The 25,977-nt window shown below is 45.0% G+C and overlaps 1 protein-coding gene across 14 annotated transcripts in view; it reads right to left on the bottom strand.

Moving 5' to 3' along the window:
* LOC105497962 (tropomyosin 3) overlaps positions 1–25,977 on the bottom strand; it is a 40,759-nt gene that overhangs the window by 3,460 nt on the left and 11,322 nt on the right. For 2 of the 14 annotated variants that reach the window (XM_011769532.3, XM_011769541.3), the window contains 8 exons: positions 20,175–20,308; positions 16,853–16,970; positions 16,680–16,750; positions 15,800–15,875; positions 14,421–14,483; positions 14,173–14,242; positions 13,080–13,158; positions 438–875 (listed from right to left, as the gene is read on the bottom strand). In XM_011769532.3, coding sequence (XP_011767834.1) covers positions 854–875; positions 13,080–13,158; positions 14,173–14,242; positions 14,421–14,483; positions 15,800–15,875; positions 16,680–16,750; positions 16,853–16,970; positions 20,175–20,308 — 633 coding nt within the window. In that variant the 3' untranslated portion in view covers positions 438–853. Of the gene's footprint in view, positions 1–437; positions 876–11,509; positions 11,709–13,079; positions 13,159–14,172; positions 14,243–14,420; positions 14,484–15,184; positions 15,261–15,799; positions 15,876–16,679; positions 16,751–16,852; positions 16,971–20,174; positions 20,309–25,977 lie in introns of those variants that run through there. The other 12 variants (XM_011769531.3, XM_011769540.3, XM_011769539.3 and 9 more) reach the window with 8 other exon arrangements.

The raw sequence follows: 25,977 nt of genomic DNA, 5'->3' as shown, positions 1-25,977 counted from the left end.
AGGCCAAAGTAGTAACTGATGGGATAAATAAAAGGGCGCTCACAGTTAAGTCAAATAATCTCTAAAGAAAACAAAGCCAAGAATACTACTGAAACAAGTAGTTGTAAGCAAACCTTGAGATTGCTGCAGAGCTACTGAACAGAACTAGCTTGTGACAGTTACTTGAAATTAAACATAAAACCAGAAAAAGGAAGCAAAGGGGAAAATGTCAGGAAGAAAATCAGTAGCTGAACATTAAGGAGAATCTAATCTGTCTAGCAATCAAACCACTCTGAGTGCTCTAAAGAGGTGAGGAAAAGACTCAAATCTTCAACTCAGAGAAGGTGATGGCAACACAGACCCATATTCATATCCCACAACTTTTCTTTCACTTCCCTTTTTTCCACCCAGTCAGAAGGACCCATCCCTGGGCCTGCAGATGAAGCAGTTACAACAACTTGTCAAGTCAGTCCTTTTATTGTTAGAAATATCCATGCAAGGGAACATATCCTACAGTCAGTGCACAAGTGAAAGAGCAGCAAATAAGGGTGGAAAACAAAATTCTCGAAAGTTTTCTCACTATAATATCTCAGGCCCCTCCCTTCTTCACCCATAATCTCTTCTAAAGGGACAAAAACTTCACAATGGTCAACTTTACAATGCTGTTGATTTCAACATTCTAACTGCCCCACTTAAAATGCAATTTGCTCAGGGCAAAATAATAACTTTTAAAAAGACAATCAGCTTTTTGTTGGGGTCCAGGTCAGTGGTGTGAGCTGTAAGCTCAGTTTAATGGGCATCAGTGAGCCCTGCCCATCAGTCACACAGATCATGCAGCGTTAGCTTCAGCTCATTAGAAAGCAGGCGGTTTCGCTCAAGTTGGCTGTAGAGACGCTCTGCAGCAGCAACGGAGAGGAGGGGAACACAAGAAAAGGAGAGGAAAAGAGGAGGAGAAAGAGAAAAAGGGAAAGTTAGTAGAGTACCAGAAGTAAATTATGAGTCTTTCAACTAGCTGGTATATATAACATGCATCTGTAAGGCAGGGTGGATGCAAGGAGGATTCAGATAGAGGGCAGTAAGAGTCAGTCAGTTGGTGGAAAGACCAACAGAGGAAATTCAGACTGACGAGTTGGTAGGACAACATTTTGAGGGAGAAAAAATACTTTCTTCACAATATTTATTCCCTGGGTTGAGAAACTGAAATAAGGGAAATGGCAAAGGAAGGCATATAGTTGGCTTTGAAGAAATGTGTTCACAATAATCAGGGTTTGAAAGGAACGGAAGTGAACAGCTGAACGTTTTTCTGTGAAAGCATTCAAAACAGCATTATAAATGGTAGACTGGGATAAATATTCCCACACTCATTCACTCCTATACTTTCTAATGCTTCTTGTTACAGATATTGTGAGATAGACCCATTTCAGAGGACTAGTCAATAAATATTCAATTTCTTCTTCTTCTTTAAAAGAACCCCAAACCTGTCAGAGTCAACAAATAGTGTGCCTAGCCCCAGGGAAGGCAAATTACTGGTATAAGTTAATCAAGACTATCCTGTTGTTTTTCAGCCTCCCTTGCAGCTAGGGGTGATCATATGATCCAGTTTTAACCAATAAGATGTAGAAAGATAGTCTGCTGGGGGCTTCTGGGAAAACTTTAGCTTTCCCTCTTGCCTTCAACATGGATGTGATGACTAGAGTTGCATATTTCAATCTTTTTTTTTTTTTTTTTTTTGAGATGGAGTCTCGCTCTGTAGCCCAGGCTGGAGTGCAGTGGCCGGGTCTCAGCTCACTGCAAGCTCCGCCTCCCGGGTTCACGCCATTCTCCGGCCTCAGCCTCCCGAGTAGCTGGGACTACAGGCGCTGCCACCTCGCCCGGCTATTTTTTGTATTTCTTAGTAGAGACGGGGTTTCACCGTGTTAGCCAGGATGGTCTCGATCTCCTGACCTCGTGATCCGCCCATCTCGGCCTCCCAAAGTGCTGGGATTACAGGCTTGAGCCACCGCGCCCGGCCGCATATTTCAATCTTAAGAGAAAAGACCAAGAGAATCACAGAAAGCCCAGCTACAACAGGCCACAGTTGCTCATGGCTAGATATATGTGATTAAAAAACAAATCCCGTATTTATTTAAGCTACTAGTGGGGGCCGGGCGCGGTGGCTCAAGCCTGTAATTCCAGCACTTTGGGAGGCCGAGACGGGCAGATCATGAGGTCAGGAGATCGAGACCATCCTGGCTAACACGGTGAAACCCCGTCTCTACTAAAAATACAAGAAAATTAGCCGGGCAAGGTGGCGGGCGCCTGTAGTCCCAGCTACTCGGGAGGCTGAGGCAGGAGAATGGCGTGAACCCGGGGGAGCGGAGCTTGCAGTGAGCCGAGATCGCGCCACTGCACTCCAGCCTGGGGCACAGAGCAAGACTCCGCGTCAAAAAAAAAAAAAAAAAAAAAAAAAAAAAAAAAAGCTACTAGTAAGTTGTTTCCTTTTTTCACAAAGTCAGGCTAAAGGACAATTTAGCAAGCATTCCTGATACAAGCAGATAAGTACTCAAATCTAATGAGTTTATCTGGATTTTCTATTTGAAGCACACTTTAAATAGATAGTGGGATATGGAAGATTCAAATCCATCTGACCAGCATAGGGATAATACAAGTTTGGGGACAGGAAAACCAAACTCTTCCTGGTATACTCCTAGCATCAACCTCTGAAATTCATAATTAAGTTTCTCCCTACATTTTACAGCCCGTTTCAAAACGGTCTCAGGACCTTGATAGGAAAAAGATACTTTTCTGTCCTAAAATCATCTGCATATGTGAGCATTGCTCAGGCACCCTGCCTTCTGGGCTGAGGCTTTCCCCAGATTGACCAGGAAGCTAGAGACCAGTATGGTACCAGTAATACTTGCCACTTTATGTACACTATCAAAACAGAAAGCATACATGTATAAAAAGCCTGGGAGAGAATGACTAAAAATAACAGCTGTATTAAAGAGCAGAATCAGGGTGAACCTTTAAAAGTTGCACTTCCCATTAAACCAATGGTTCTCAATAGGAGTGGTATTGTGTACTCTTCTCTCTGAGGGGAGATTTTGAGTATGTGTGGGAGGTTTTGATATCACAATGACTAGAAGGCCCATACAGGTATCTGGTTGGGCAGGGGACAGCAATACACAGGATTGTTCTGTACATCAACAGAACTGTCCTACTCTAAATGACAAACGTTCACCATTGAGAAACACTATACAGGCTGAGAACCCAAATCTGAAAGTCCAAAATCCAAAATGCTCCAAAATCTGAAACTTTTGAATGCCAACATGATGCTCAAAGAAAATGCTCATTGGAGTATTCTGGATTTTACATACACATATGGGGGTGTGTGTGTGTGTGTGTGTGTGTGTATATATATATATATATATATATATTAGAGACAGGGTCTTTGTGGTGACTCTTCATAGACCTAATCATAGTGCACAACAGCCCTGAACTCCTAGGGCTCAAGCACACCCCCTGCTTCAGTCTCCTGAGTAGCAGGAACTATAGGTGTGCATCACCATGCCTGGTATAAATTTCTGATTTTCGAATTTAGGATGCTCAACTGGTAAGTATAATACAAATATTAAAAAAAAAAAAAAAAAAAAAAGCAAAAATCTGAAACACTTCTGGCCCCAAGCATTTTGAATAAGGGATACTCAAAATTGTATTTTTTTTTTTTTTTTTTTTTTTTGAGACGGAGTCTCGCTCTGTCACCCAGGCTGGAGTGCTGTGGCCGGATCTCGGCTCACTGCAAGCTCCGCCTCGCGGGTTCCCGCCATTCTCCTTCCTCAGCCTCCCGAGTAGCCGGGACTACAGGCGCCCGCCACCTCGCCCGGCTAGTTTTTTGTATTTTTTAGTAGACACGGGGTTTCTACCGTGTTAGCCAGGATGGTCTCGATCTCCTGACCTCGTGATCCGCCCATCTCAGCCTCCCAAAGTGCTGGGATTACAGGCTTGAGCCACCGCGCCCAGCCTCAAAACTGTATTAACAGTGTATAAGCTTCATGAGGCCTGGGATTGGACCAGTCTTATTCACTGGGGCATCCTTGTCAAAATAACAGGTGTCGAAATTTGTGAACTAATCTCTCAAACTTCCTGTGATGTTACATTACATAAAAATCTCATGAACAGCCTGAACTTAGATAATACCTATAACCAAGTTAGTTTGTGTGATTCTCACTTGGGAAAGAAGGATGTTATCAGGATCTTTTTTTTTTTTTTTTTTTTTTTTTGAGACGGAGTCTAGCTCTGTTGCCCAGGCTGGAGTGCAGTGGCCGGATCTCAGCTCACTGCAAGCCCCGCCTCCCGGGTTCACGCCATTCTCCTGCCTCAGCCTCCCGAGTAGCTGGGAGTACAGGCGCCCGCCACCTCGCCCAGCTAATTTTTTTTGTATTTTAGTAGAGACGGGGTTTCACCGTATTAGCCAGGATGGTCTCGATCTCCTGAACTCGTGATCCGCCCGTCTCGGCCTCCCAAAGTGCTGGGATTACAGGCTTGAGCCACCGCGCCCGGCGATCTTTTTTTTTTTTTTTTTTTTTTTTTGAGACGGAGTTTCACTCTTGTTGCCCAGGTTGGAGTGCAAAGGTGCGATATTGGCTCACTGCAACCTCCGCCTTCCAGGTTCAAGCAATTCTCCTGTCTCAGCCTCCTGAGCAGCTGGGATTACAGGTGCCTGCCACCACGCCCAGCTAATTTTTGTATTTTTTTTTTTTAGTAGAGATGGGGTGTCACCATGTTGGCCAGGCTGGTCTTGAATTCCTGACCTCAGGTGATCTGCTCACCTCCCAAAGTGCTGGGATTACAGGCATGAGCCACCGCACTCAGCAGTGTTATCAGGATCTTTATCCCTCAAAGCAGCCTGGTCAATGAGAGTTCTGTTCTATTTAGGGAAGAAATAAAGAGACAGAGAAGGAGTGGGAGCATTTTATTGCCTGACTAAATCCCAGAACACAGAGTTCCCCAGGAATTGCCTGAGGTCAGAAAGACAAATGCAGCTGTTCTCTCACTTTGAACTTAGCTTCTAACTCTGCTATCTCTAGTTATTAAAAATTAAGATCAGTACTAGCTCCTTAGTTAAAGTTGCTATACCTAATTAAGAAACAGCCCCCTGGCTGGGCGCAGTGGCTCAAGTCTGTAATCCCAGCACTTTGGGAGGCCGAGGCGGGTGCATCACGAGGTCAGGAGTTCGAGATCAGCCTGACTAACATGGTGAAACCTAGTCTCTACTAAAAACAGAAATTAGCCGGGCATGGTGGCTCACGCCTGTAATCCCAGCACTTTGGGAGGCTGAGGCGGGCAGATCATTTGAGGTCAGGAGTTCAAGACCAGCCTGGCCAACACGTGAAACCCCGTCTCTACAAAATATAAAAATTAGACAGGCATGCTGGCACGTGCCTGTAATCCCAGCTACTTGGGAGGCTGAGGCAGGAGAATTGCTTGAACCTGGGAGGTAGAAGTTGCAGTGAGCCGAGATTATGCCACGGCACTCCAGCCTGGGTGACAGAGCGAGATTCCGTCTCAAGAAAACAAACAAACAAACAAACAAAAACCCATGGAGCTGGATAGTATTCAACCAATGCCACACTGAAAGGAAGAGCTTTGGTTGGGGCTAAGATAAAGCTGCCCAACAGAATAGGTCAGTTGCACCTATCAGATAACATGGGGTTACCACACCTTATTCCTCATCTCAATGATGGTAACAAGCAAGGGCAAAATGGGCCTGTGGTTCTTAGAAATTAAGAGGAGGGGTAACATTAAGGGGACAAATGTTTTACTCTGATGCTTGACTTCACCCCAATACTAGTCCAGGCTCAAGTAACACAGGATGGCTTCTGCAAGGATATTAAGACTTAAACAAAGGAATGAATTTAGCATTAGCACTAACTACATAGTACTTCATTGTTCACTTTGCTACCCCAGCTTGTGGGTCTCTATCCTTGCTCACACTAGTCATACCACAGGGAAAACAGGAGATACCATAGATCAGAGATCTTACTTTTCTCCCATTCTCTCTCTCTTATTTCCTCCTTCTTTTTTTTTTCTCCTGCCTCAGCCTCTCGAGTAGTTGGGACTACAGGCACGCGCCACCACACCCAGCTAATTTTTGTATTTTTAGTAGAGACGGGTTTTCACCATATTGGCCAGGATGGTTTTGATCTCCTGACCTTGTGATCTGCCCACCTCAGCCTCCCAAAGTGTTGGGATTACAACGTGAGCCACCGCACCCGGTCTACTTCCTGCCTTTCTAAGAAGCCTTTCTTCATGTCAAAGCCAACTTCTTCTGCCCAGAATCTAAATATTTAGAAATGCATTTTCCAACATAATAGCCACTAGCCACATGTAGCTAATTAAATTTAAATGAACTACAATGAAATACAATTAAATTTTAGCCCCTCAGCCACACTAGCCACGTTTTGAGTGCCACATGTGGCTAATGTACTAGACATCATTACCAAAAGTTCTGCTGGAAAACTCTGCTCTATATTGCCTATATAATCTTCTTCCTACCAATACCCTCTTTTGCTCCTGAAAATGACTCCTCCTCTTGACTTCTTAACACTCAAAATGTACCCTCAAATTACTAAAGTATCAGTGAATGTCCCATTTTCAGTTATCTTCCTTCTCAGCCTCTCTGTTGAAGAACCACTAGAAACGATCCAACCCGGAACTTTTTAAAGAACTACTCATCCATCTTCTTTGCCTCCAATCAGTTCCATCTGGCTCCTCCTCTTACATAACATTTTCCTCATTGTTTAATTCTTTTTTTTATATTTGCAATTGTCCTTTATGGTTCTAATTTACCTCTATGGCATAAACTACCTGTACCCCATATGGATTCCCAACTCTCTTATGTCAGCCTCTCTGCCTCAAGCCCTAGAATTTTGTTTTTACCTAGATACCTGACAGATTGTCAGCCATATCTTCTTATCCTTCCCCCAGCTCCCCAAACCAGGACAACACGATCTCCTTACATCTTTAACCCTACCATTTTCCTACTCTCTTTTTTTGGGAGGTCTCATTCTGTCACCCAGGATGGAGTGCAGCAGTACGATCATAGCTCACTGCAGCCTCAGACTCCTGGGCTCAAAGGATTCTCTGGCTTCAGCCCTCCAGGTAGATAGGACTACAGGCACGCACCACCATGTTTGGCTAAGTTTTTACAATATTTTGTAGAGACAGGGTCTCACTTTGTTGCCAGGCTGGTCTAGAACTCCTGGACTCAAGGAATCTTCTCACCTCAGCCTCCCAAAATGCTGGGATTACAGGCATGAGCCTGCACCTGGCTCATTTTCCTACTCTAAAACCAGTCATCCTCACATCATGACTGTCTTTTCCTCCTCACATCAAGTGGCCAGGCCTTTCACAATGCCTGTCTTTATTTAGCGCAATCTCTCCTGCCACTACTGTAGCTCAGACCCTGATTATTCTCTCCTAGAAAACTGAATTAACCTAACCCAATTTTTTCCAAAGTGTGGTACATTCACTGCTATAGTTACTTTAATGTGATTAGGAAAAAACACTAACATATGAAACCTTTGATTTTAAAATAGAATTGTGTCAAGTAAGAATAAAATGCCCGGCTCGGTGGCTCAAGCCTGTAATCCCAGCACTTTGGGAGGCCGAGACGGGCAGATCACGAGGTCAGGAGATCGAGACCATCCTGGCTAACACGGTGAAACCCCACGTCTACTAAAAAAAAAAAAAAAAAAAAAAAAAAACCAGCCGGGTGAGGTGGCAGGCGCCTGTAGTCCCAGCTACTCGGGAGGCTGAGGCAGGAGAATGCCATGAACCCGGGAGGCGGAGCTTGCAGTGAGCCGAGATCGCGCCACTGCAATCCAGCCTGGGAGACAGAGCGAGACTCCGTCTCAAAAAAAAAAGAATAAAATAAATTTGGAAATGAGTAGATCTGATCTACTCAACGTAGGCAGCAGTGGATATGGAAAAAGCCATCAAAAATGGTAACGTTAATGGCTGAAATGTGGGAAACACAATGTTAGTGAATCACTTTGCTAATCTGCAAATTCGTTACCAAATTAACTCTACTTATATGCTATTCGGATCACAGCATATTCCTGTTCAAACTCTCCAGTGGCATCCCCATTACCTCCCAAGTAAAATAACTCCTCAGCCTGATTTTAACACACAACCCTGTCCCCTACTCTGTCTACATCTAACTTTATAGCTATTGTGGCCTTCTCATCTCTATCAATGCCTTTATTATTTTGTTTCTCTTTAAATGGAATGCTCAGGCCAGGTGCAGTGGCTCATGCCTGTAATCCCAACACTTTGGGAGGCTGAGGCGGGCAGATCACTTGAGGTCAGGAGTTCGCAACCAGCCTGGCCAACATGCTGAAACCCCATCCTTACTAAAAATACAAAAATCAGCTGGGCATGGTGGCCGGTACCTGTAATCACAGCTACTCGGGAAGCTGAGGCAGGAGAATCGCTTGAACTCAGGAGGCGGAGGTTGCAGTGAGCCAAGATCTCACCACTGCACTCCATCCAGCCTGGGTGACAGAGCGAGACTCCATCTTAAAAAGAGAAACATAAATAAATAAATAAATGGAATGCTCAATATTCACTATCACATGACCCAACTCTGCTTATCAAAAATCCACTTTTGGAACCCAATAAAAATGAATATGCAAGTTTAACATGTTGGTCGGGCGCAGTGGCTCACGCCTGTAATTCCAGCACTTTGGGAGGCTGAAGTGGCTGGATCACTTGAGGTCAGGAGTTTGAGACCAGCCTGGCCAACATGGTGAAACCTCACCTCTACTAATAATACAAAAATTAGCTGGGTGTGGTGACAGGTGCTTATAATCCCAGCTACTCGGGAGGCTGAGGTGGGAGAACTGCTTGAACCCGGGAGGCAGAGGTTGCAGTGAGTTGAGATCATGCCACTGAACTCCAGCCTCGGTGACAAGACTCAAACTCCATCTCCAAAAAAAAAACAAAAACAAAAAAAAAAGTTTTAACATGTTTATGAAATACCTATTACATGCCTTCTTCCATGAGTTTTTCTAATTCATCCCCACTAGGATCAATCTCTTCCCCTCTACTCAACTCCCATAACACTATTATTTGTGGCACTCATAACACAGTATCTGTAGCTTTATGTATGTTCTCTCTCCTAGTAGATTCTAAGCAACTTGAGAGTAGGAATGGTGCCTCCATCTTTATTTCTGTCTCCATCTTAATATCCTATACCTAGAAGATACCAGGAAGTGTCAGCTGAATAAATGAAATCTGAACCTTAATCTCAAAGGCTATGCAGCAGTAAGAAATGGAATGCACAAAAAGAAACCTGAATTTGATATGAGACTTAAAGTTTTAGATTAAGGAAAACTTCCCTGCCTGATTATATCTGTTTAAAAGAAGAGCAAAAGTAATTTTAACAGATGGAATCTCGCTGTGTTGCCCAGGCTGGAGTACCACAGTGGCTATTTACAGGTGCAGTCCCACTACTGATCAGCACAGGAATTTTGACCTGCTCCATTTCTGACCTGGGCCAGTTCACCCCTTCTTAGGCAACCTTGTTGTTCTCCACTCCCAGGAGGTCACCATAGTGATGCCAAATGTAGTAAGGACACCTGACCTGCATAGCACACTACAGTGCAGAACTCCTGGGCTCAAGCAATCCTCCTGCCTCAGTCTCCCAAGTAGCTACAGGTACTACAGGCACATGCCATTGCACCCAGCTAAAAGAAAAGCAAATTTTAAATACATACCCTGCTGGGAAACTAAAGTACTAAGTGAACAACACTTAGGTGCTTGGATTAATATAATTCACTATACTATTTTTTTTTTTTTTTTTTTGAGACGGAGTCTCGCTTTGTCGCCCAGGCTGGAGTGCAGTGGCCGGATCTCAGCTCACTGCAAGCTCTGCCTCCCGGGTTTACGCCATTCTCCTGCCTCAGCCTCCCGAGTAGCTGGGACTACAGGCGCCCACCACCTCGCCCGGCTAGTTTTTTGTATTTTTAGTAGAGACGGGGTTTCACCATATTAGCCAGGATGGTCTCGATCTCCTGACCTCGTGATCCGCCCGTCTCGGCCTCCCAAAGTGCTGGGATTACAGGCTTGAGCCACCGCGCCCGGCCAATTCACTATACTATTAAGAAATCTCTGCTGTGTAAATTGGAATGGGAATTCCTTTTTTTTGAAATGGAGTCTCACTCTGTCGCCCAGGCTGGAATGCAGTGGCACGATCTTGGCTCACTGCAACCTCCCCTCCCAGGTGCAAGCGATTCTACTACCTCAGCCTCCGGAGTAGCTGGAATTACAGGCACTCACCACCAAACCCAGATAATTTTTGTATTTTTAGTAGAGATGGGGTTTCACCATGTTGGCCAGGCTGGTCTCGAACTCATGACCTCAGGTGATCCACCCGCCTCAGCCTCCCAAAGTGCTGAGATTATAGGCGCAAGCTACAGCGCCCAGCCTGTAATGGGAATTTCTAAAATGTTGATATTTAATTCCACAATATGAACCAAGGGAAATTTTTTTTTTTTTTTTTGAGACGGAGTCTCGCTCTGTCGCCCAGGCTGGAGTGCAGTGGCCGGATCTCAGCTCACTGCAAGCTCCGCCTCCCGGGTTTACGCCATTCTCCTGCCTCAGCCTCCCGAGTAGCTGAGACTATAGGCGCTCGCCACCACGCCCGGCTAGTTTTTTGTATTTTTTAGTAGAGACGGGGTTTCACCGGGTTAGCCAGGATGGTCTCGATCTCCTGACCTCATGATCCGCCCGTCTCGGCCTCCCAAAGTGCTGGGATTACAGGCTTGAGCCACTGCGCCCGGCCGGGAAATTTTACTAGTAGAAATTTATGTATGTAATAAATCATTGGCCTCATATGCACATTATTTGAAATATGCATGATTGGCCATTTTAGTTTTCCCAATCATAATTTATCACTTGTCTTATATCCCACTAGTCACACACTAGCAGACAAATGGTAGCAAGTCTCAAATATGTAAGAAAGGTTTAAAGAAGAAAAAGTAAAACTGTCGAGAATTCTATCCTTTGTGTATTCTTCTGTGACTGGGGTTGACATAATTAGTCAATCTTAGCAATAATATATTGGGTTCACTGGGTGTTCTGAGGATGCACCATTTGAACCACAAGTAAAAGGGTACAGAATGTGTATTGAGAGTCACCTCAATGGCTTCTCAATGACACCACACCAAAGGAGGAAGACCTGAAGAGAGAATGGAAACACTGCAGACAGGATGATTTAAGAACCTAGAAATAAGGAATTTAATCTTGTTCAGCTTGAGGCGTGTAACTAAAATTACTATCCTGAGGAACCTGTACTAAATCCATCACTCTGGTAGAATCAGATCAGCTGAGTTTAAATGTCAAGAAAAAATAGACACACACAAAAGTGGCTTTGATTATGTAAGTCAGAGGAGGGGGAGCCTACGATAGCTCTTCCCCACATCACACCCCCAAGGCTCCTTCTTAGGGACAGCAGCAGCTTTGTCAATGACACAAATGCAGGGTGGCATGAGGTTTCCAGCAGCTTAACATTTTAATCTGGGGTGGGGGTGGAAGAAAATACATAAGTTGCTTTGTGTCCCCCCATCCTAATGCCTTGGGGACCAGCCAGGCTGACCCAAATGGAATCCAGAGCGAGAGTGGGGCGTTGGGTTCCCCGAGGAGTAAAGGGGGCAGATCCAGAACAGAGCAGAAACGGTGATAATTATCTGCATGAAAAAGTAAGGATACTCTAGGTGAGAAGGACTAGCATCAATCTAGATAGCAAATTGGGAGAAAGGAAGAGGAAAAAAAGGAATAGGTGGCAGCAGGAATAATAAAAGACAGCCAGACACTTCAGCCTGAGAAATGTGGCTTCTTTTCAGGGTTAGTGGGAAAGATACAAAGAGGCAGATTAGCATCAAGGATCAGGGATCCACAGCAAACAGATGAAGTCCCAACAACTCGTTTTGGTGCTGTTTATCACTTGGCTTGCTTCTGGGACCCAGCTCAATTCTTAGGTGAATTTGGTATTTCCCATCTTGGGTAGTTCCCTGAACTTTAATATCGGGGAACCAATTAAACACACCCAGGAGGCCTGAATTGTATTTTAATGTGTCAGGGCCCAAGTCCCTGGCTCTGTGGGCCCTATTTCCTTAGTTGTATGGATTCTACCTCTAGCAGTATTCCTTCTGAGAAGACTAAATTTGAGAAGCAAATAGAAAAATCACAGCATAATGAAAAAACTATGAATACAAAACATAAAAATTACAAGTCAGTCAGGGTTCTCCTTCTGATCCAAGATTAATTGCCTCCAGAGCTTTTTTTTCTTAGACAGTCTCACTCTTTAACCCAGACTGGACTGCAGTGGCATCATCTTGGCTCACTGCAATCTCCATCTCCTGGTTTCAAGCGAGTCTCCTGCCTTAGCCTCCCGAGTAGCTGGGATTATAGACGTGCGCCACCATGCCGGCTAACTTTTTAAATATTTTTTAGTAGAGACAGGGTTTCGCCATGTTGGTCAGGCTGGTCTTGAACTCCTGGCCTCAAGTCATCCGCCCACCTCGGCCTCCCAAAGTGTTGGGATTACAGGTGTGAGCCACTATGCCCGGCCTTTAATGTTTTTTTTGTTTTTGTTTTTGTTTTTTTTGAGATGGGGTCTCATTCTGTTGCCCAGGCTGGAGTGCAGTGGCACAATCTTGGCTCACTACAACCTCTGCCTCCCAGGTTCAAGCAATTCTCCTGGCTCAGCCTCCTGAGTAGCTGGGATTACAGGCGCACTGCACCACGCCTGGCTAATTTTTATATTTTTAGTAGAGATGGGGTTTCACCATATTGGCCAGGATGGTCTCCAACTCCTGACCTTAAGTGATCCACCCGTCTGAGCCTCCCGAAGTGCTGGGATTACAGGCGTGAGCCACCACCCCCGGCCATGCCTCCAGAGCTTTTGCCAAACAAATAACCAGCACCAATGTTTCAAAGATAAGGGTGGAGATTATAGTTTCCAAAGGATAAAACCAAAGCACACCACTATGCATAGCTTGTACCCCAATCCACCCACAAGCCAAGATCCCAGCCCCACTCTGCTGTCAGATAGTTACATAGAGGTCATGTCATTGAGGGCGTGGTCCAGTTCCTCGCTAATGGCCTTGTACTTCAGTTTCTGGGCATAGAGCTCATCTGGACAGGCACAGGAACCACAGGGAGGAATGAGGGGACAGAGTGAAAGGTTTCAGAAGCAGATGAAGAGAGGGAATCATTAGAAATTAGGAAAGTGTGACTGTGGGTCTAATACCACAGTTAGGAAAACATCTACTCTGGCAACCATGACTGGACATTTTCAGATCTACTCTCTCCTATGACCAACTGCCTTTCTTGATACTCCTAATCGACTGCAGCAAGGGCTGAGAACCTGGGCACAGTCATAACTAGAAATTCCTATTACCAAAAGCACTCAAGAGGATACCACTCCCATTCAGGTACCCAATTCCTAGCAGTGGAAACACTTAATTGAACAAAAATAACAAAGGGAAATAGCATACATCCATATTCAGACACTTCTCTACCTATAAAATGTGAGCCCTATTAGCGGCCCCTCTGCTTCACAGGTTGCCCCTGCAACTCTGCCAAGAGAGCATACCAAAGGAGCATACATCAGAGTTCTCAAAGCAAAGAGTACGTCCCCTTGTCAGCGTGGATGGCAGTTACCAACTTACAGGGACAGAAAGTATTTAGAAAGCTCCTGACAGTGGTCAGTGTTCAGATGTGGTTACTCCACAACTTCATTTCTTGGATAAATACCCCACAACTTGAGTGGTGAAAAGAACTGTGGAAAGTAGCCATGAAATGACCTGCACCTTGCCCTTCTGAAATCATGGCTTCCGTTTAAACCCACAGACTAAAGGTTTAAGACTACTAAATTGGAGATTAATGCAGCCATTATCATTCTCCTCAAAGGGAAGGGTACAAATTGCAGACTATTTGGTGAAGTCTTCTTAAAGGAAAAGATTACATTTGAAAAACCAATTCTAGGGTTTGACCCACTTTGCCTAGCTGTGGCATAGGACAGTGCACGTATTAATACATGCCAAGTCATACCAACTTCCTTTGGTATACAGAAGAAGAGATTAATAGTTAATGGGCAAGGTCTTCCTCTACATTTCTCTATTTCAATCCCTACTCAAGGTTCCATACCTTCCAAGTCATCAATTGTCTTTTCCAGCTTGGCTACCGATCTCTCAGCAAACTCAGCACGGGTCTCTGCCTGGGGGAAATATGAAATTAGTCAGAATCAGAGATGAAGACAAAGAAGAACAATCTCTATTTCTTCCACCTTCTACTTCTGGACCTTTCAGAACCCAAACCAGCCAGTCTAAGTCCACATTAATGTCTTATATACCTCTAAATGTTTTGGGTCCTGCCCTATAATCCCCTCAGCTCACCTCCTTGAGTTTATCAGTAAGAATCTTGATCTCTTCCTCATATTTGTCTTCTTTTTGAGAGTACTGTAAGATAAGTAGATTAAAAATTTCAGAGTAGAAATCAATCACACAAGCAATACCCACCTCCCTACACTTAACTCTTACATTGAATATCCTCTTGGACTAAATGTGCTGAATGGTCCAAGAGTAAGAGCAAGGCCTGGCTCTGGAAAACAGGTCCCTGAAATCCAGAAATCTGTCTTTAGAGCCATGAGATCCTCAGGTTAAAATTTTCCATGACTTTTTAAGATGGATCTAAGCTTTGATATTATTCAGATCAACCCAAGGAGGTGTTTTTCCTTTCCCCTGCTTAATGAGCAAGAGTAGTGGCACCCCAAGGTCACATGACTAAAACACACCCACATGATGGCAAAGTGAAGTCATCTGTCTTGATTGCTCATTAGGTCTCAGAGCTGATTCTGTCTGTTGCCCCCATCTGTCTGCCAGAAAGCCTGTTAGGGCCCCTGATTATTGCTTTTCAGCACAGCAGTATCAGCCTGAGGAGCACATGACTCCAGTAACCTGAGACCATGAAGTTATTTTAATTAAAGCAATCAAAGTGCACAGAAAGTAGCATTAAACCCAGAACCTGAATACATGGTAAGGAGGTAGGAAAAGGACACACCTCACTGAATTATATATGGAATGGGTGTCTCCAGTCTTTCATCAAGGGCAGGGCTGGGCCCAGGCCCCAAAGCCTGTCACTTTCACAAACCAGCCCCTACCTTCTCCGCCTGAGCCTCAAGAGACTTGAGGTTGTTGGTGACATTCTTCAGCTCCTCCTCCAGCTCAGAACACTTACTGTGAATATTTTAAATACCACAGGAGAGGAAAAGGGAAAAGGAAGAGAATAAAAAAAGGGAGAGAGACACACAGACGTGAATTGAACCTATATGTAGAGAGAGTTGGAAGGCATACTGGGGAAGAGATGTTCCCAAGTAACCTGAGCAAGCATCAACCCTCCTCCCTCTACCATAGAACGTGTCAGGAGCTAGACCTTCCTGGGCTCAAAATGTTTGAATACTAATAAAGCACTTGAGAGAAATCCACTACCAGGAATGAGTCATAACTGCTACCTGGGGTGGAGGTGGGAACAAATGCCCAACCCAAACAGTCCCCCAAATCACCCAAAGGAAGGAGACCCTGCGGAGAGGCAGTAAAGCAACTAGGAAAGAAGAGATGAAAGATGCCAAGTAAGTGGAAAAGAATGGAGCATTCCATGAAGAGATGAGACAGCACTCAACAAAATCAAGTGGAGGGGAGGCAGCTGCAAAACAAAAACAAAACAAAACAAAACCACACCATATATATAACCTTGCTGTGGGTTTAATGGTTAGTACCTTTTCTTCAGCAGCACTCAGACACTTCAGGTTCTGGTCCATCAGTCTAATCTGCTCATCCATCTCTCGGCAACGGCTGTTAGTGATAGTCACGGGGATGGCACAAGCCAGGTTGTGGGGAGGGAGAACGGTCAAAAAGGAACACAGCAAGAAAACAAGCAGCAAAACGAAAAAAAAAAATTCAAAAAATGGGAGGAGAACACCACCATGGTCATGATATGTTATGTCTGGCAGACGGGAATGTAAGAGGGAAGCACAAATATATATGCATCAGCACTGACTTTGTTAATCAAGGCCGAGAAGGTACCAACAGGGGAGCAGTTAGTATCTACCCTTGCCCTAAAGTTCCCCAGCAGATTGGCAAAGTGGCAAAAACAGACACCAGATTTATTTTTTTTTAATTTTGTTTGTTTTAGGGACAGGGTCTCCCTATGATGCCCAGGCTGGCCTCCAACTCCTGGGTTCAAGCAATCCTCCTGCCTTGGCATCCTAAGTAGCTGGGACTACAGGTGTGAGCCACCACACCCAGCCAGACACCAGATCTTAAATCAGGACAGCCACTTTGATGTCTTCCACCCCAGGTGGAAGGACCCAGTAGGATCTTCCAGTTAACTGTTCACCATGTATTAGTCCTTATTTGCTCTCAATTCGTAAAACCTACCAACAAAAAATAAGAAAGCCTCTTTTGTTACTTGTCACTAGTCAGGAGAATAAGGAAGTCTACAACCATTCTTGGGCCTAAAAAAGCACTATAGATGACTCCCATTTCCTAGGCCCTGTTTAACAAGGTTGAAGGAATGCTAATTTATTCATATTAGTGCCCAAGCCAAAGGGGAAGGGACAAATTGGTATGACAAGATTTGGGGAGCTAGATACTTACGACTCTGCCAGCTCAGCTCGTTCCTCTGTGCGTTCCAAGTCTCCTTCAATGATCACCAACTTACGAGCCACCTACAGGAAAAGATCCCAGTATAGCTTAGTGAAGCAAAGGAGCCATTTACCACATTATTCTTTGTAAAAGGCTGAGAGAGGGACTAACAGAAAGTCACTTACCTCTTCATACTTCCTATCTGCCTCTTCTGCAATGTGCTTAGCTTCTTTGAGTTGGATTTCCTGGAGTTCCATCTTTTCTTCATCTTTTAAGGCCCGGTTTTCAATAACCTTCATACCTCTGCCAGAAACAGGACAAAAGCAATACTGACACCCTGAGGAGTGTCGTCAGCTCCACTCCAAGGGTCTCAGAATTGTACTTTTAAAAGCCCATTCCTCTCTATCTGCCCTTCAAATGGAAATTCCATGTTACTACTCCCACACCTTAGTTTAATTATTTCATTTAAAATGTTTTGTTATGGTTGGGTGCGGTGGCTCATGCCTGTAATCCCAGTACTTTGGGAGGCCAAGGTGGGCAGATCACCTGAGGTCAGGAGTTCAAGACCAGCCTGACCAACATGGTGGTGCATGCCTGTAATCCTAGCTACTTGGGAGGCTCAGGCAGGAGAATCACTTGAATCTGAGAGGTGGAGGTTGCGGTGAGCCGAGAGCCAGCCATTGCACTCCAGCCTGGGCAATAAGAGTGAAACTCAAAAAAAAAAAAAAAAAAAAACCTTATTGTTATAAAGATAATACATCTTAGCCAGGCGCTGTGGCTCATGCCTGTAATCCCAGTACTTTGACAGGTCAAGGCAGGTGGATCACTTGAGGTCAGGAGTTTGAGACGAGCCTGGCCAACATGGTGAAACCCTGTCCCTACTAAAAATACAAAAAGTAGCCAGGCATGGTGGCAAGCACCTGTAATCCCACCTACTGAGGCAAGAGAATCATTTGAACCCAGGAGGCAGAGGTTGCAGTGAGCCAAGATCACACTGCTGGACTCCAGCCTGGGCAACAGAGAGAGACTCCATCTCCCCCAATGCCCAGAAAAAAACTTAGTAAGAAATTAAATATTAAAATATTAAAAAAATATAGGGATATATGCAGTTGGGCGCAGTGGCTCACGCCTGTAATCCCAGCACTTTGGGAGGCTGAAGCCGGCAGATCACCTGAGGTCAGGAGTTTGAGACCAGCCTGATCAACATGGCAAAACCCCGTCTCTACTAGAAATACAAAAATTAGTCAGGTGTGGTGGCAGGCACCTATAATCCCAGCTACTTGGGGGAAGCTGAGGCATGAGAAGTGCTTGAACCCAGGAGGTGGAGGTTGCAGTGAGCCGAGATTATGCCACTGCACTCCAGCTTGGGGGACAGAGTAAAACTCTGTCTCAAAAACCTAAATAAATATTATTAAAAAAAAAAAAAAAAATATATATATATATATATATAAATATATACACACACACACACAAAAAAATCCCATCCCAGCTTCCCCAAAGTAATCATATACTACACGGTTCTGCAACTTTCCATACTCTTTTTTTTTTTTCCTGGTATTTAGCATGCAGCTATCCTCACTTCTTTTTTTTTTTTTTTGAGGGAAAAAAAAAAAAAAAGGGAGGCTCACTGCAACCTCCGCCTCTTGGGTTCTAGTGTTTCTTGTGCCTCAGCCTCCTGAGTAGCTGGGATTACAGGCGCGCCCCCACCGTGCCCAGCTAATTTTTGTACTTTTAGTAAAGACTGGATTTTGCTGTGTTGGCCGGGGTGGTCCTGAACTCCTGGCCTCAAGTGATCGTCCACCTCAGCCTCCCAAAGCGGTGGGATTACAGGTGTGAGCCACTGCACCCGAGCCCTCACTTTCTATAATTTGCACGCTACTCTAATAGTATACACATAGATGCGTCTTTCATTTTCACAGCTGCACAGTAGTAACGTACCCTTTGCAGGGCACTATTTATTCTGAAAACCCTGAGTTGTCACGCACCTCTGTTCTAGTTTAACTCACATGTGGCAAGGAGACAACTGGTTATTTTCAAAAAGATGAGTTATGATTTGGTTCAAGGGCCATGGTTCTCAACCCTAGGAACACATTAAAATTAGCTGGGGAACTTTAAAAACATCAATGCCCAGACCCCTCTTGCAATTGATTCTAATGGAACTGGGATGAGATCTAAGCATCCACAGTTTTAAATTCCCCAGTGATTTCCCCCCTACCCCACCTAAGATTCTAATAATGCAACCAGGGTTGAGAAGGCTTACTAAAAACAGATTGCCAGGCCCCACATCCAAAGTTTCTCATTCAGTAGATCAGGATAGGAGCTGAGAATGTGAATTTTTACCAAGTTCCCAAGTATTGCCGATGCTGCTGGTCTGAGACCTTACTTAGAGAACCTCTGTTTTAGAGAAATTAATCTCACAAATAGAAATTTATGATCCAGAACGTGGAAGTCATACTGGTGATCCCATTTTAAGGATCACTGGGCCAATTTGTAGGGAAATACCAATTACAAAAGGGTCACAACATCTAAGTTACCCTTACTGTCTTCAAAGGAACAGAACATGCAGAATAGAAAGGAGATCCTGGGCCGGGCATGGTGGCTCACACCTGTAATCACAGCACTTTGGGAGGCCGAGGCGGGAGGATCACGAGGTCAGGAGATTGAGACCATCCTGACTAACATCGTGAAACCCCGTCTCTACCAAAAATGCAAAAAATTAGCTGGGCGTGGCGGTGGGCGCCTGTAGTCCCAGCTACTCGGGAGGCTGAGGCAGGAGAATGGCGTGAACCCTGGAGGCGGAGCTTGCAGTGAGCCGAGATGGCGCCACTGCATTCCAGCCTGGGCGACAGAGCGAGACTCTGTCTCAAAAAAAAAAAAAAAAAAAAAAAGAAAGAAAGGAGATCCTGTATGATAGAGTTAGTATTTTATTTTTCTTGATTGATTGAGACAGGGTCTTGCTCTGTCACCCAGGAGTGCGGTGGCGCAATCACAGCTCACTGCAGCCCCAATTTCCTGGGCTCGAGCCACCCTCCTGCCTCAGCCTCCCAAAGTGCAAGGATTACAGGCGTGAGCCACCACACGCAGCCAGAACTGCTATTTGAAAAACAGTCTATAAGGAAATCTTGATCGGAACTATTACGAATGTCTTTTAAAATCCACACTCCAGGCTGGGCGCGGTGGCTCAAGCCTGTAATCCCAGCACTTTGGGAGGCCGAGACGGGCGGATCACGAGGTCAGGAGATCGAGACCATCCTGGCTAACACGGTGAAACCCCGTCTCTGCTAAAAAATACAAAAAATTAGCCGGGCACAGTGGCGGGCGCCTGTAGTCCCAACTACTCGGGAGGCTGAGGCAGGAGAATGGCGGGAACCCGGGAGGCGGAGCTTGCAGTGAGCTGAGATCCGGCCACTGCACTCCAGCCTGGGCGGCAGAGCCAGACTGTCTCAAAAAAAAAAAAAAAAAAAAAAAAAAAAAAAAATCCACACTCCATCAGGCTTCACTACACACCTCTCACTCTCATCAGCAGCTTTTTCTGCTTCTTCCAGTTTTTGCAGGGCAGTGGCCAGCCGCTCCTGAGCACGGTCCAGCTCCTCTTCAACCAGCTGGATCCTACGGTTCAAGGAGGCCACCTCAGCCTCAGCCTGCATTTGAAGGAAAGAATGGACAAGGGAAGCAGAGGCATGGTGAAAAGAAGTAACTACGACATTAAGATCGGGGTTAACTACCATGAAAAAGCCAGAGTCTCGCAGGGTAGAACTTGTCTTAGCTCAGCTGTTAAAAGATCTAGCAGACATAACTTTATATATATGTATTTCCTCCCTTTCCCATCAACGAACTCCCATATGTTCCACAGGAAGAGTGGTTTAAAACTCAGTTCCTTGCCCAGCCCAGTGAGTTAGTACCACCCACTTCCTGGACTCAGTTCAAATTCCTAAACACACTGCAGTCAGAAAAGAAAGTCAATGAAGTGTTCCTTCTGCCTGAGTTCTGGCTCGGAGGCATATCTCATCCTTAGTAACCGTCTAAGTGTCTCATAAAGCAGAATAAATAAATAAATAAATAAATAAATAAGCAAGGTTTCTTTTTTTTTTTTTTTTTGAGACAGAGTCTCGCTTAGTCGCCCAGGCTGGAGTGCAATGGCGCGATCTCGGCTCACTGCAAGCTCCGCCTCCCGGGTTCACGCCATTCTCCTGCCTCAGCCTCCAGAGTAGCTGGGACTACAGGGGCCCGCCGCCTCACCCGGCTAATTTTTTGCATTTTTAGTAGAGACGGGGTTTCACCGTGTTAGCCAGGATGGTCTCGATCTCCTGACCTCGTGATCTGCCCGCCTCGGCCTCCCAAAGTGCTGGGATTACAGGCGTGAGCCACCGCGCCCGGCCTGCAAGGTTTCTTAAAGAGGGTATCCTGGCTGGGTGTAGTGGCTCACACCTGTAATCCCAGCACTTTGGGCAGCTGGGGCGGGTGGATCACGAGGTCAGGAGTTCAAGACCAGCCTGGCCAATACGGTGAAACCCCATTTCTAATTTAAAAAAAAATACAAAAATTAGCCAGGCTTGGTGGCGGGCACCTGTAGTCTCAGCTACTCGGGAGGCTAAGGCAGGAGAATCGCTTGAACCCGGGAGGTGGAGATTGTAGTGAGCTGAGATCGTGCCATTATACTCCAGCCTGGGCAACAGAGTGACACTCTATTTCAAAAAAAAAAAAAAAAAAAAAGAGGGAATCCTGGATTACCTATTAATTGCTGCTTAACTCAAACTGTTATTCCTATGATCACTTTACTCTAATATATCAGAAAAATGACTAGCCAAGGGAACGTCTTCCAGAATAGCCTTCCAGACTGGAAAGCAAAAGAATGGAACATTGTTGGGATGCCTACTCACCATCCCTTAAACTTGTGCCCCCCTACTCCTTTTTTAAGTTGGCTACAAGGAGCTGCTTCTGGCTAAAATTATCTGTTTTGATAGCATAACAAAAAAGAAAGAACATTTCCACCACACCCACTACCATTCCTCCAAATTTCTGAATTGTCTCCTTTCTATTCCTCCAGCCATCCCCTTAGCTTCACCCTCTAATACAGCTTATGGCGATCTTCCCCCTGGCCTCCATCTCACAATGAAGTATAGGCTAGAGTCCAAGTAAACCCATCCTGGATGGGTTTCCCTAGCAATGGAATAAGAAACAAGGAAAGAAGGAGGCAGCCTGTAGGTGGATGGATAAATTCTAATGGTAGGAAAATCTCTTTCCATGACTGCTTCCCCACTACCTTTACTGGTGGGAGGTACCCTGACTGCAACAATATACGAGAATTTAATATGCCCCTTACACCACCCAGTTCAGATGCTTATCCAAGTGCCTGGTAAACACGATCTCTCTTCTATAGCCCAGATTGTGCCTGAATTCTATTACCCTGATTTCTTCCTGGCAGGCAGGAGTTGGGGCAGCTATAGATATAGCCTGGGCCACTAGCTCTGATGAGGAAGAATATAGACCAAAAGACTCCTTTTTAACAATCAGGATTGGCACAAAAACTTCCACATACAAACATGAGTGGTTGAAGAGACTAGGAAGGGAAGCAGAGGGCTGGGGCTAATCTAGCCACCAGGCAAAGAAAATCGAGAAGTCAACATAAGCTGAAATTACTAACAAACCATTTGTGCTTCTAACTACACTATTCAAAACACCACAAAGACAAGTATTCTCTGCTTCTGCCTCTTCCAGAAAAACAGATGTCCTCTGTAACAACACACATTTATCCTCACAAACCCAACAAGGCCACAAGTGAAGGCTATCAGGCAAGAACTATGAGACACTGCTAGTAAAATGACTTACCCACCTCAGACGAAAAATACAACTAGATTTAGAGGAAGCTCATGAAATGTAAGGCATCATCCAGCTCACCAGTAGTTACCCAAACTGGAGTAGAAGATAACAGGCTCTGGGGCGGGGGTGTATAGTTGCCATGACAGCAAGCTGGCTCAGGCAGTTTCTCCCACAAATCAGCATTTACAATAGAATTCTTAGCAAGGCTGAAAAGGGAGGGGGTGGAAACACATCTTGGTGCCCTCCTAAGAGCATGCACACATGAACAAGCCTGTATCAAAAGCAGAACCCGAGATGGGAGGCCTAGCAAAGTTTCAGAGAACCCCTCGGGGGTGGGGTGGGAGGGAATGGGACCTTGCCTTTCTCTTTTCTGCTAGCACAGAGGATCAGTTCTCTTTACAATGAAACAAAAGCCTGCAGAATCAAGATTTGATACTTTGTTTAAAGGAACAAGGAAGACAAGCTGACTTTTCCCTCATGAGTCTATGCACAGTGCCTGTCCCTGTCAGGTCAAATAATACCAAGGGGTACCAAGAGATTGAACAGGCCTACTTTTTGTTGACCAGGCTACCTGTGGCCCTGGGAAACATTAAGCTCTGCACTTTCCTAATCATCGTAGGTTTTAGCATGCCCCTCCAGATGTGGTTTTGATGTTTCAGCTGACCTATCTCTGCCCAGCTTGGAGGATATACAGTATTCTGTGGTCCTTCCCTTCAGGTAATAATAGGATTCTCCACTGCCCAGGAAGCAAAGATCCTGGGTGGGGGATTGGGGGAGGAGTGGCATGCAGCAGTAATTCAGTCACATTATAAGACGGCTGACAACAGCTTCAGCTATCCTCCACTCCAAAGAGATTTCCCAAATATGTCAACCCCTTCAGTAAAGAAACTGACAGTGGGATGGTACTCTCAGGCAGAACAGGGCCAAGGACAGAAGGGGATTAGCCTAAATCTGGCTTTCTGCCACACTGGGGTTTCTCTTATTAGATAAAAGCCACAGATGAAAATTCAAATGAAAGAGTATTAGAAAGTTAGGCTTCAGCCCTGTGAGTAAAGGACTACTTGAGTTCCCTGTGCTCACAAATGCATTAACCAGGGAGATACCGTGTCCTTGGGGAATTTAAACTTCACCAAAGGGGAGGCAAGCTGGAAGGGAGTAGAGCTATCTGCCCCACAGTAAACAAAGGCGGAGCCTAAGCAGGGGTAAAAGGCTATCTGCCTCTCCCCTGTGAGTGTGTGTTCTAGTACCCGGGGAAAAAAGGAAAGCAAAGCAACCAAAGAAACGTGATAAAGCCTGTTGCTTAGTCCACCAGACCCACAAATAGAAGGGAACCACACAACAGTCAAACATTCTAACCTCTCTAGAGACTAGGAATTTAGGATTAAGGCCAGAATCAAAACTGCTGTTCAAAGCCCACTTCCTCGGTAGTACTCTTAAGGTTTTTATTATTAATTATTTTTTCTCTTTTTGAGGCAGAGGTAGTCTGCTGACCTTACACGCCTGCAGTTGACCCCTCACTCCCCCAATGCCGATACTCGCCCAGGCTGGAGTACAGTGATCCGATCCCGGCTCACTGCCACCTCCGCCTCCAGGGTTGAAGCTATTATTGTGCCTCAGCCTCCCAAGTAGCTGGATTACAGGCATGTGCCACCATGCCCGGCTAATTTTTTGTATTTTTAGTAGAGATGGGGTTTCATCAGATCCACAGGTGGACCTCAGATCCACCCGCCTTGGCCTCCCAAAGCGCTGGGATTACAGGTGTGAGCCACTGCATCCAGCCTCTTAAGTTTTTTAGACTAGAAAAAAATTAAAAAGAGAAAAATATCAGGGACAATTAGGAAAGAGGTATTAAAAACAGATAAAGTGAACTATACATTTATAAATGGTTACAATGGTAAATTTTATATATATTTTTACCACCACTACCACACACACACAAAAAAAAGAGATAAGGAAAAAGACTGCATTTAAACATTATGTTGCCATCTGTTTCCCATTTAGACAGAAGTACAAAGGAAACGCAGAACTGAAAGTAAATTTGACAAGGTGCTACACTATAAAAGACCAATTCCAGGCCAAGAGCAGAAAAGATGGATCCTAGAACACCAGTGTCTCAGTTTTGGACTCATGTAGCTTCCCAATAAGGGTGGCTTGGATGTTCACACAAAGTAACCAGGAAAATAATTAAGTGACAGTCCCACTAACAGCATGAGATGCCATCAGAGAGTGCAGTTTCCAGCTCCAGAGGAGGGAGGAGTCTGCAAAACCCACATTCCAGCAGAATGCCTTAAGAGGATAACAGGTAGACCAAACAACCCTCCTCCCATCCCACAGGTGTCTCCTCCTCAGTAGGGGTTCAAAATTCAGCAGAGCAGAAAGTCAAGATTAAGCTTCTTCAGGCTGGGGAGTAGAAGTAATGATTTCATCAATATTTAACTATTACCCTACTTCCCCATTCTGAGGACTTCCTCACTAGACCTCAGCTCAATAAGCAAATTTGGCAGGCTCTGAGTGAGAGTAGCTTAAGAAACATCACCCCAGGCCGAGTGCAGTGGCTCATGCCTGTAATCTCACCACTTTGGGAGGCTGAGGCAGGCAGATCACTTGAGGTCAGGAGTTCGAAACCAGCCTGGCCAACATGGTGAAACCCATCTCTACTAAAAAAAAAATTAGCTGGGTGTAGTGGTGGATGCCTGTAATCCCAGCTACTCAGGAGGCTGAGACAGGAGAATCACCTGAGCCTGGGAGGTGGAGGTTGCAGTGAGCAGAGATCATGCAACTGCATTCCAGGCTGGACAGCAGAGCAAGTCTCCATCTTAAAAAAAAAAAAAAAAAAAAAAAGGGGGGGGTGGGGGGCAGGAACCACCCACCTTAGAACTACTCCTAGAATGTCCATATTTAAATACTGAGCCTAAGACTCTGCAGCTCAACACATGGCCAGTTCCTCTGGCTAGCCTGTCTTCCTCTTTAAAGCTATCTGGTCTCCAGAAGAAAGGAGATGAGAAAGTACCATTGGCCATAAAGTCACCCAGCCAGTCCATCTCACTTGAACAGATAATGAGAAGTTGCTGGCAAACTGAACAGAAGAAAAAAATCTACCTAGAAAAAGGTGACTGAGGAAGACAACAAGCTCCCATCCCAGCATCTCTATGCCCAGTTATAAAAATAAGTGAGTATTCCAACAATCTTTAAGTATTTAACCTAGAGGGCAGATGTCCACCAATTACCATGCTTTTCTGAAATCCACCCCCTCCCTCCCAAAAACATTCTCAGTTATTTCCCAGAGGAGCAGCCAAAAAGAAAAACAAAAATAAAAACTTACCAAGGGAAAGAACAAAGAATAAACCACATGAGTTCTTTCACTGGATCTTAAATTTTAGCAACAGTTACTTTACTCTCTCAAGATCCTCTAAAACCTCAACTCGTATCAGCTCCATCTATTAGACAACACCCTAGACCCTGGAAAATCTTTTTTTTTTTTAATTGAAAC

The sequence above is a fragment of the Macaca nemestrina genome, chromosome 1, assembly GCF_043159975.1.
Source record: "Macaca nemestrina isolate mMacNem1 chromosome 1, mMacNem.hap1, whole genome shotgun sequence".
NCBI lineage: Eukaryota > Metazoa > Chordata > Mammalia > Primates > Cercopithecidae > Macaca > Macaca nemestrina.
Note: the sequence above shows the minus strand (reverse complement) of the source record. Positions and strands in the feature narration are given on the sequence as shown.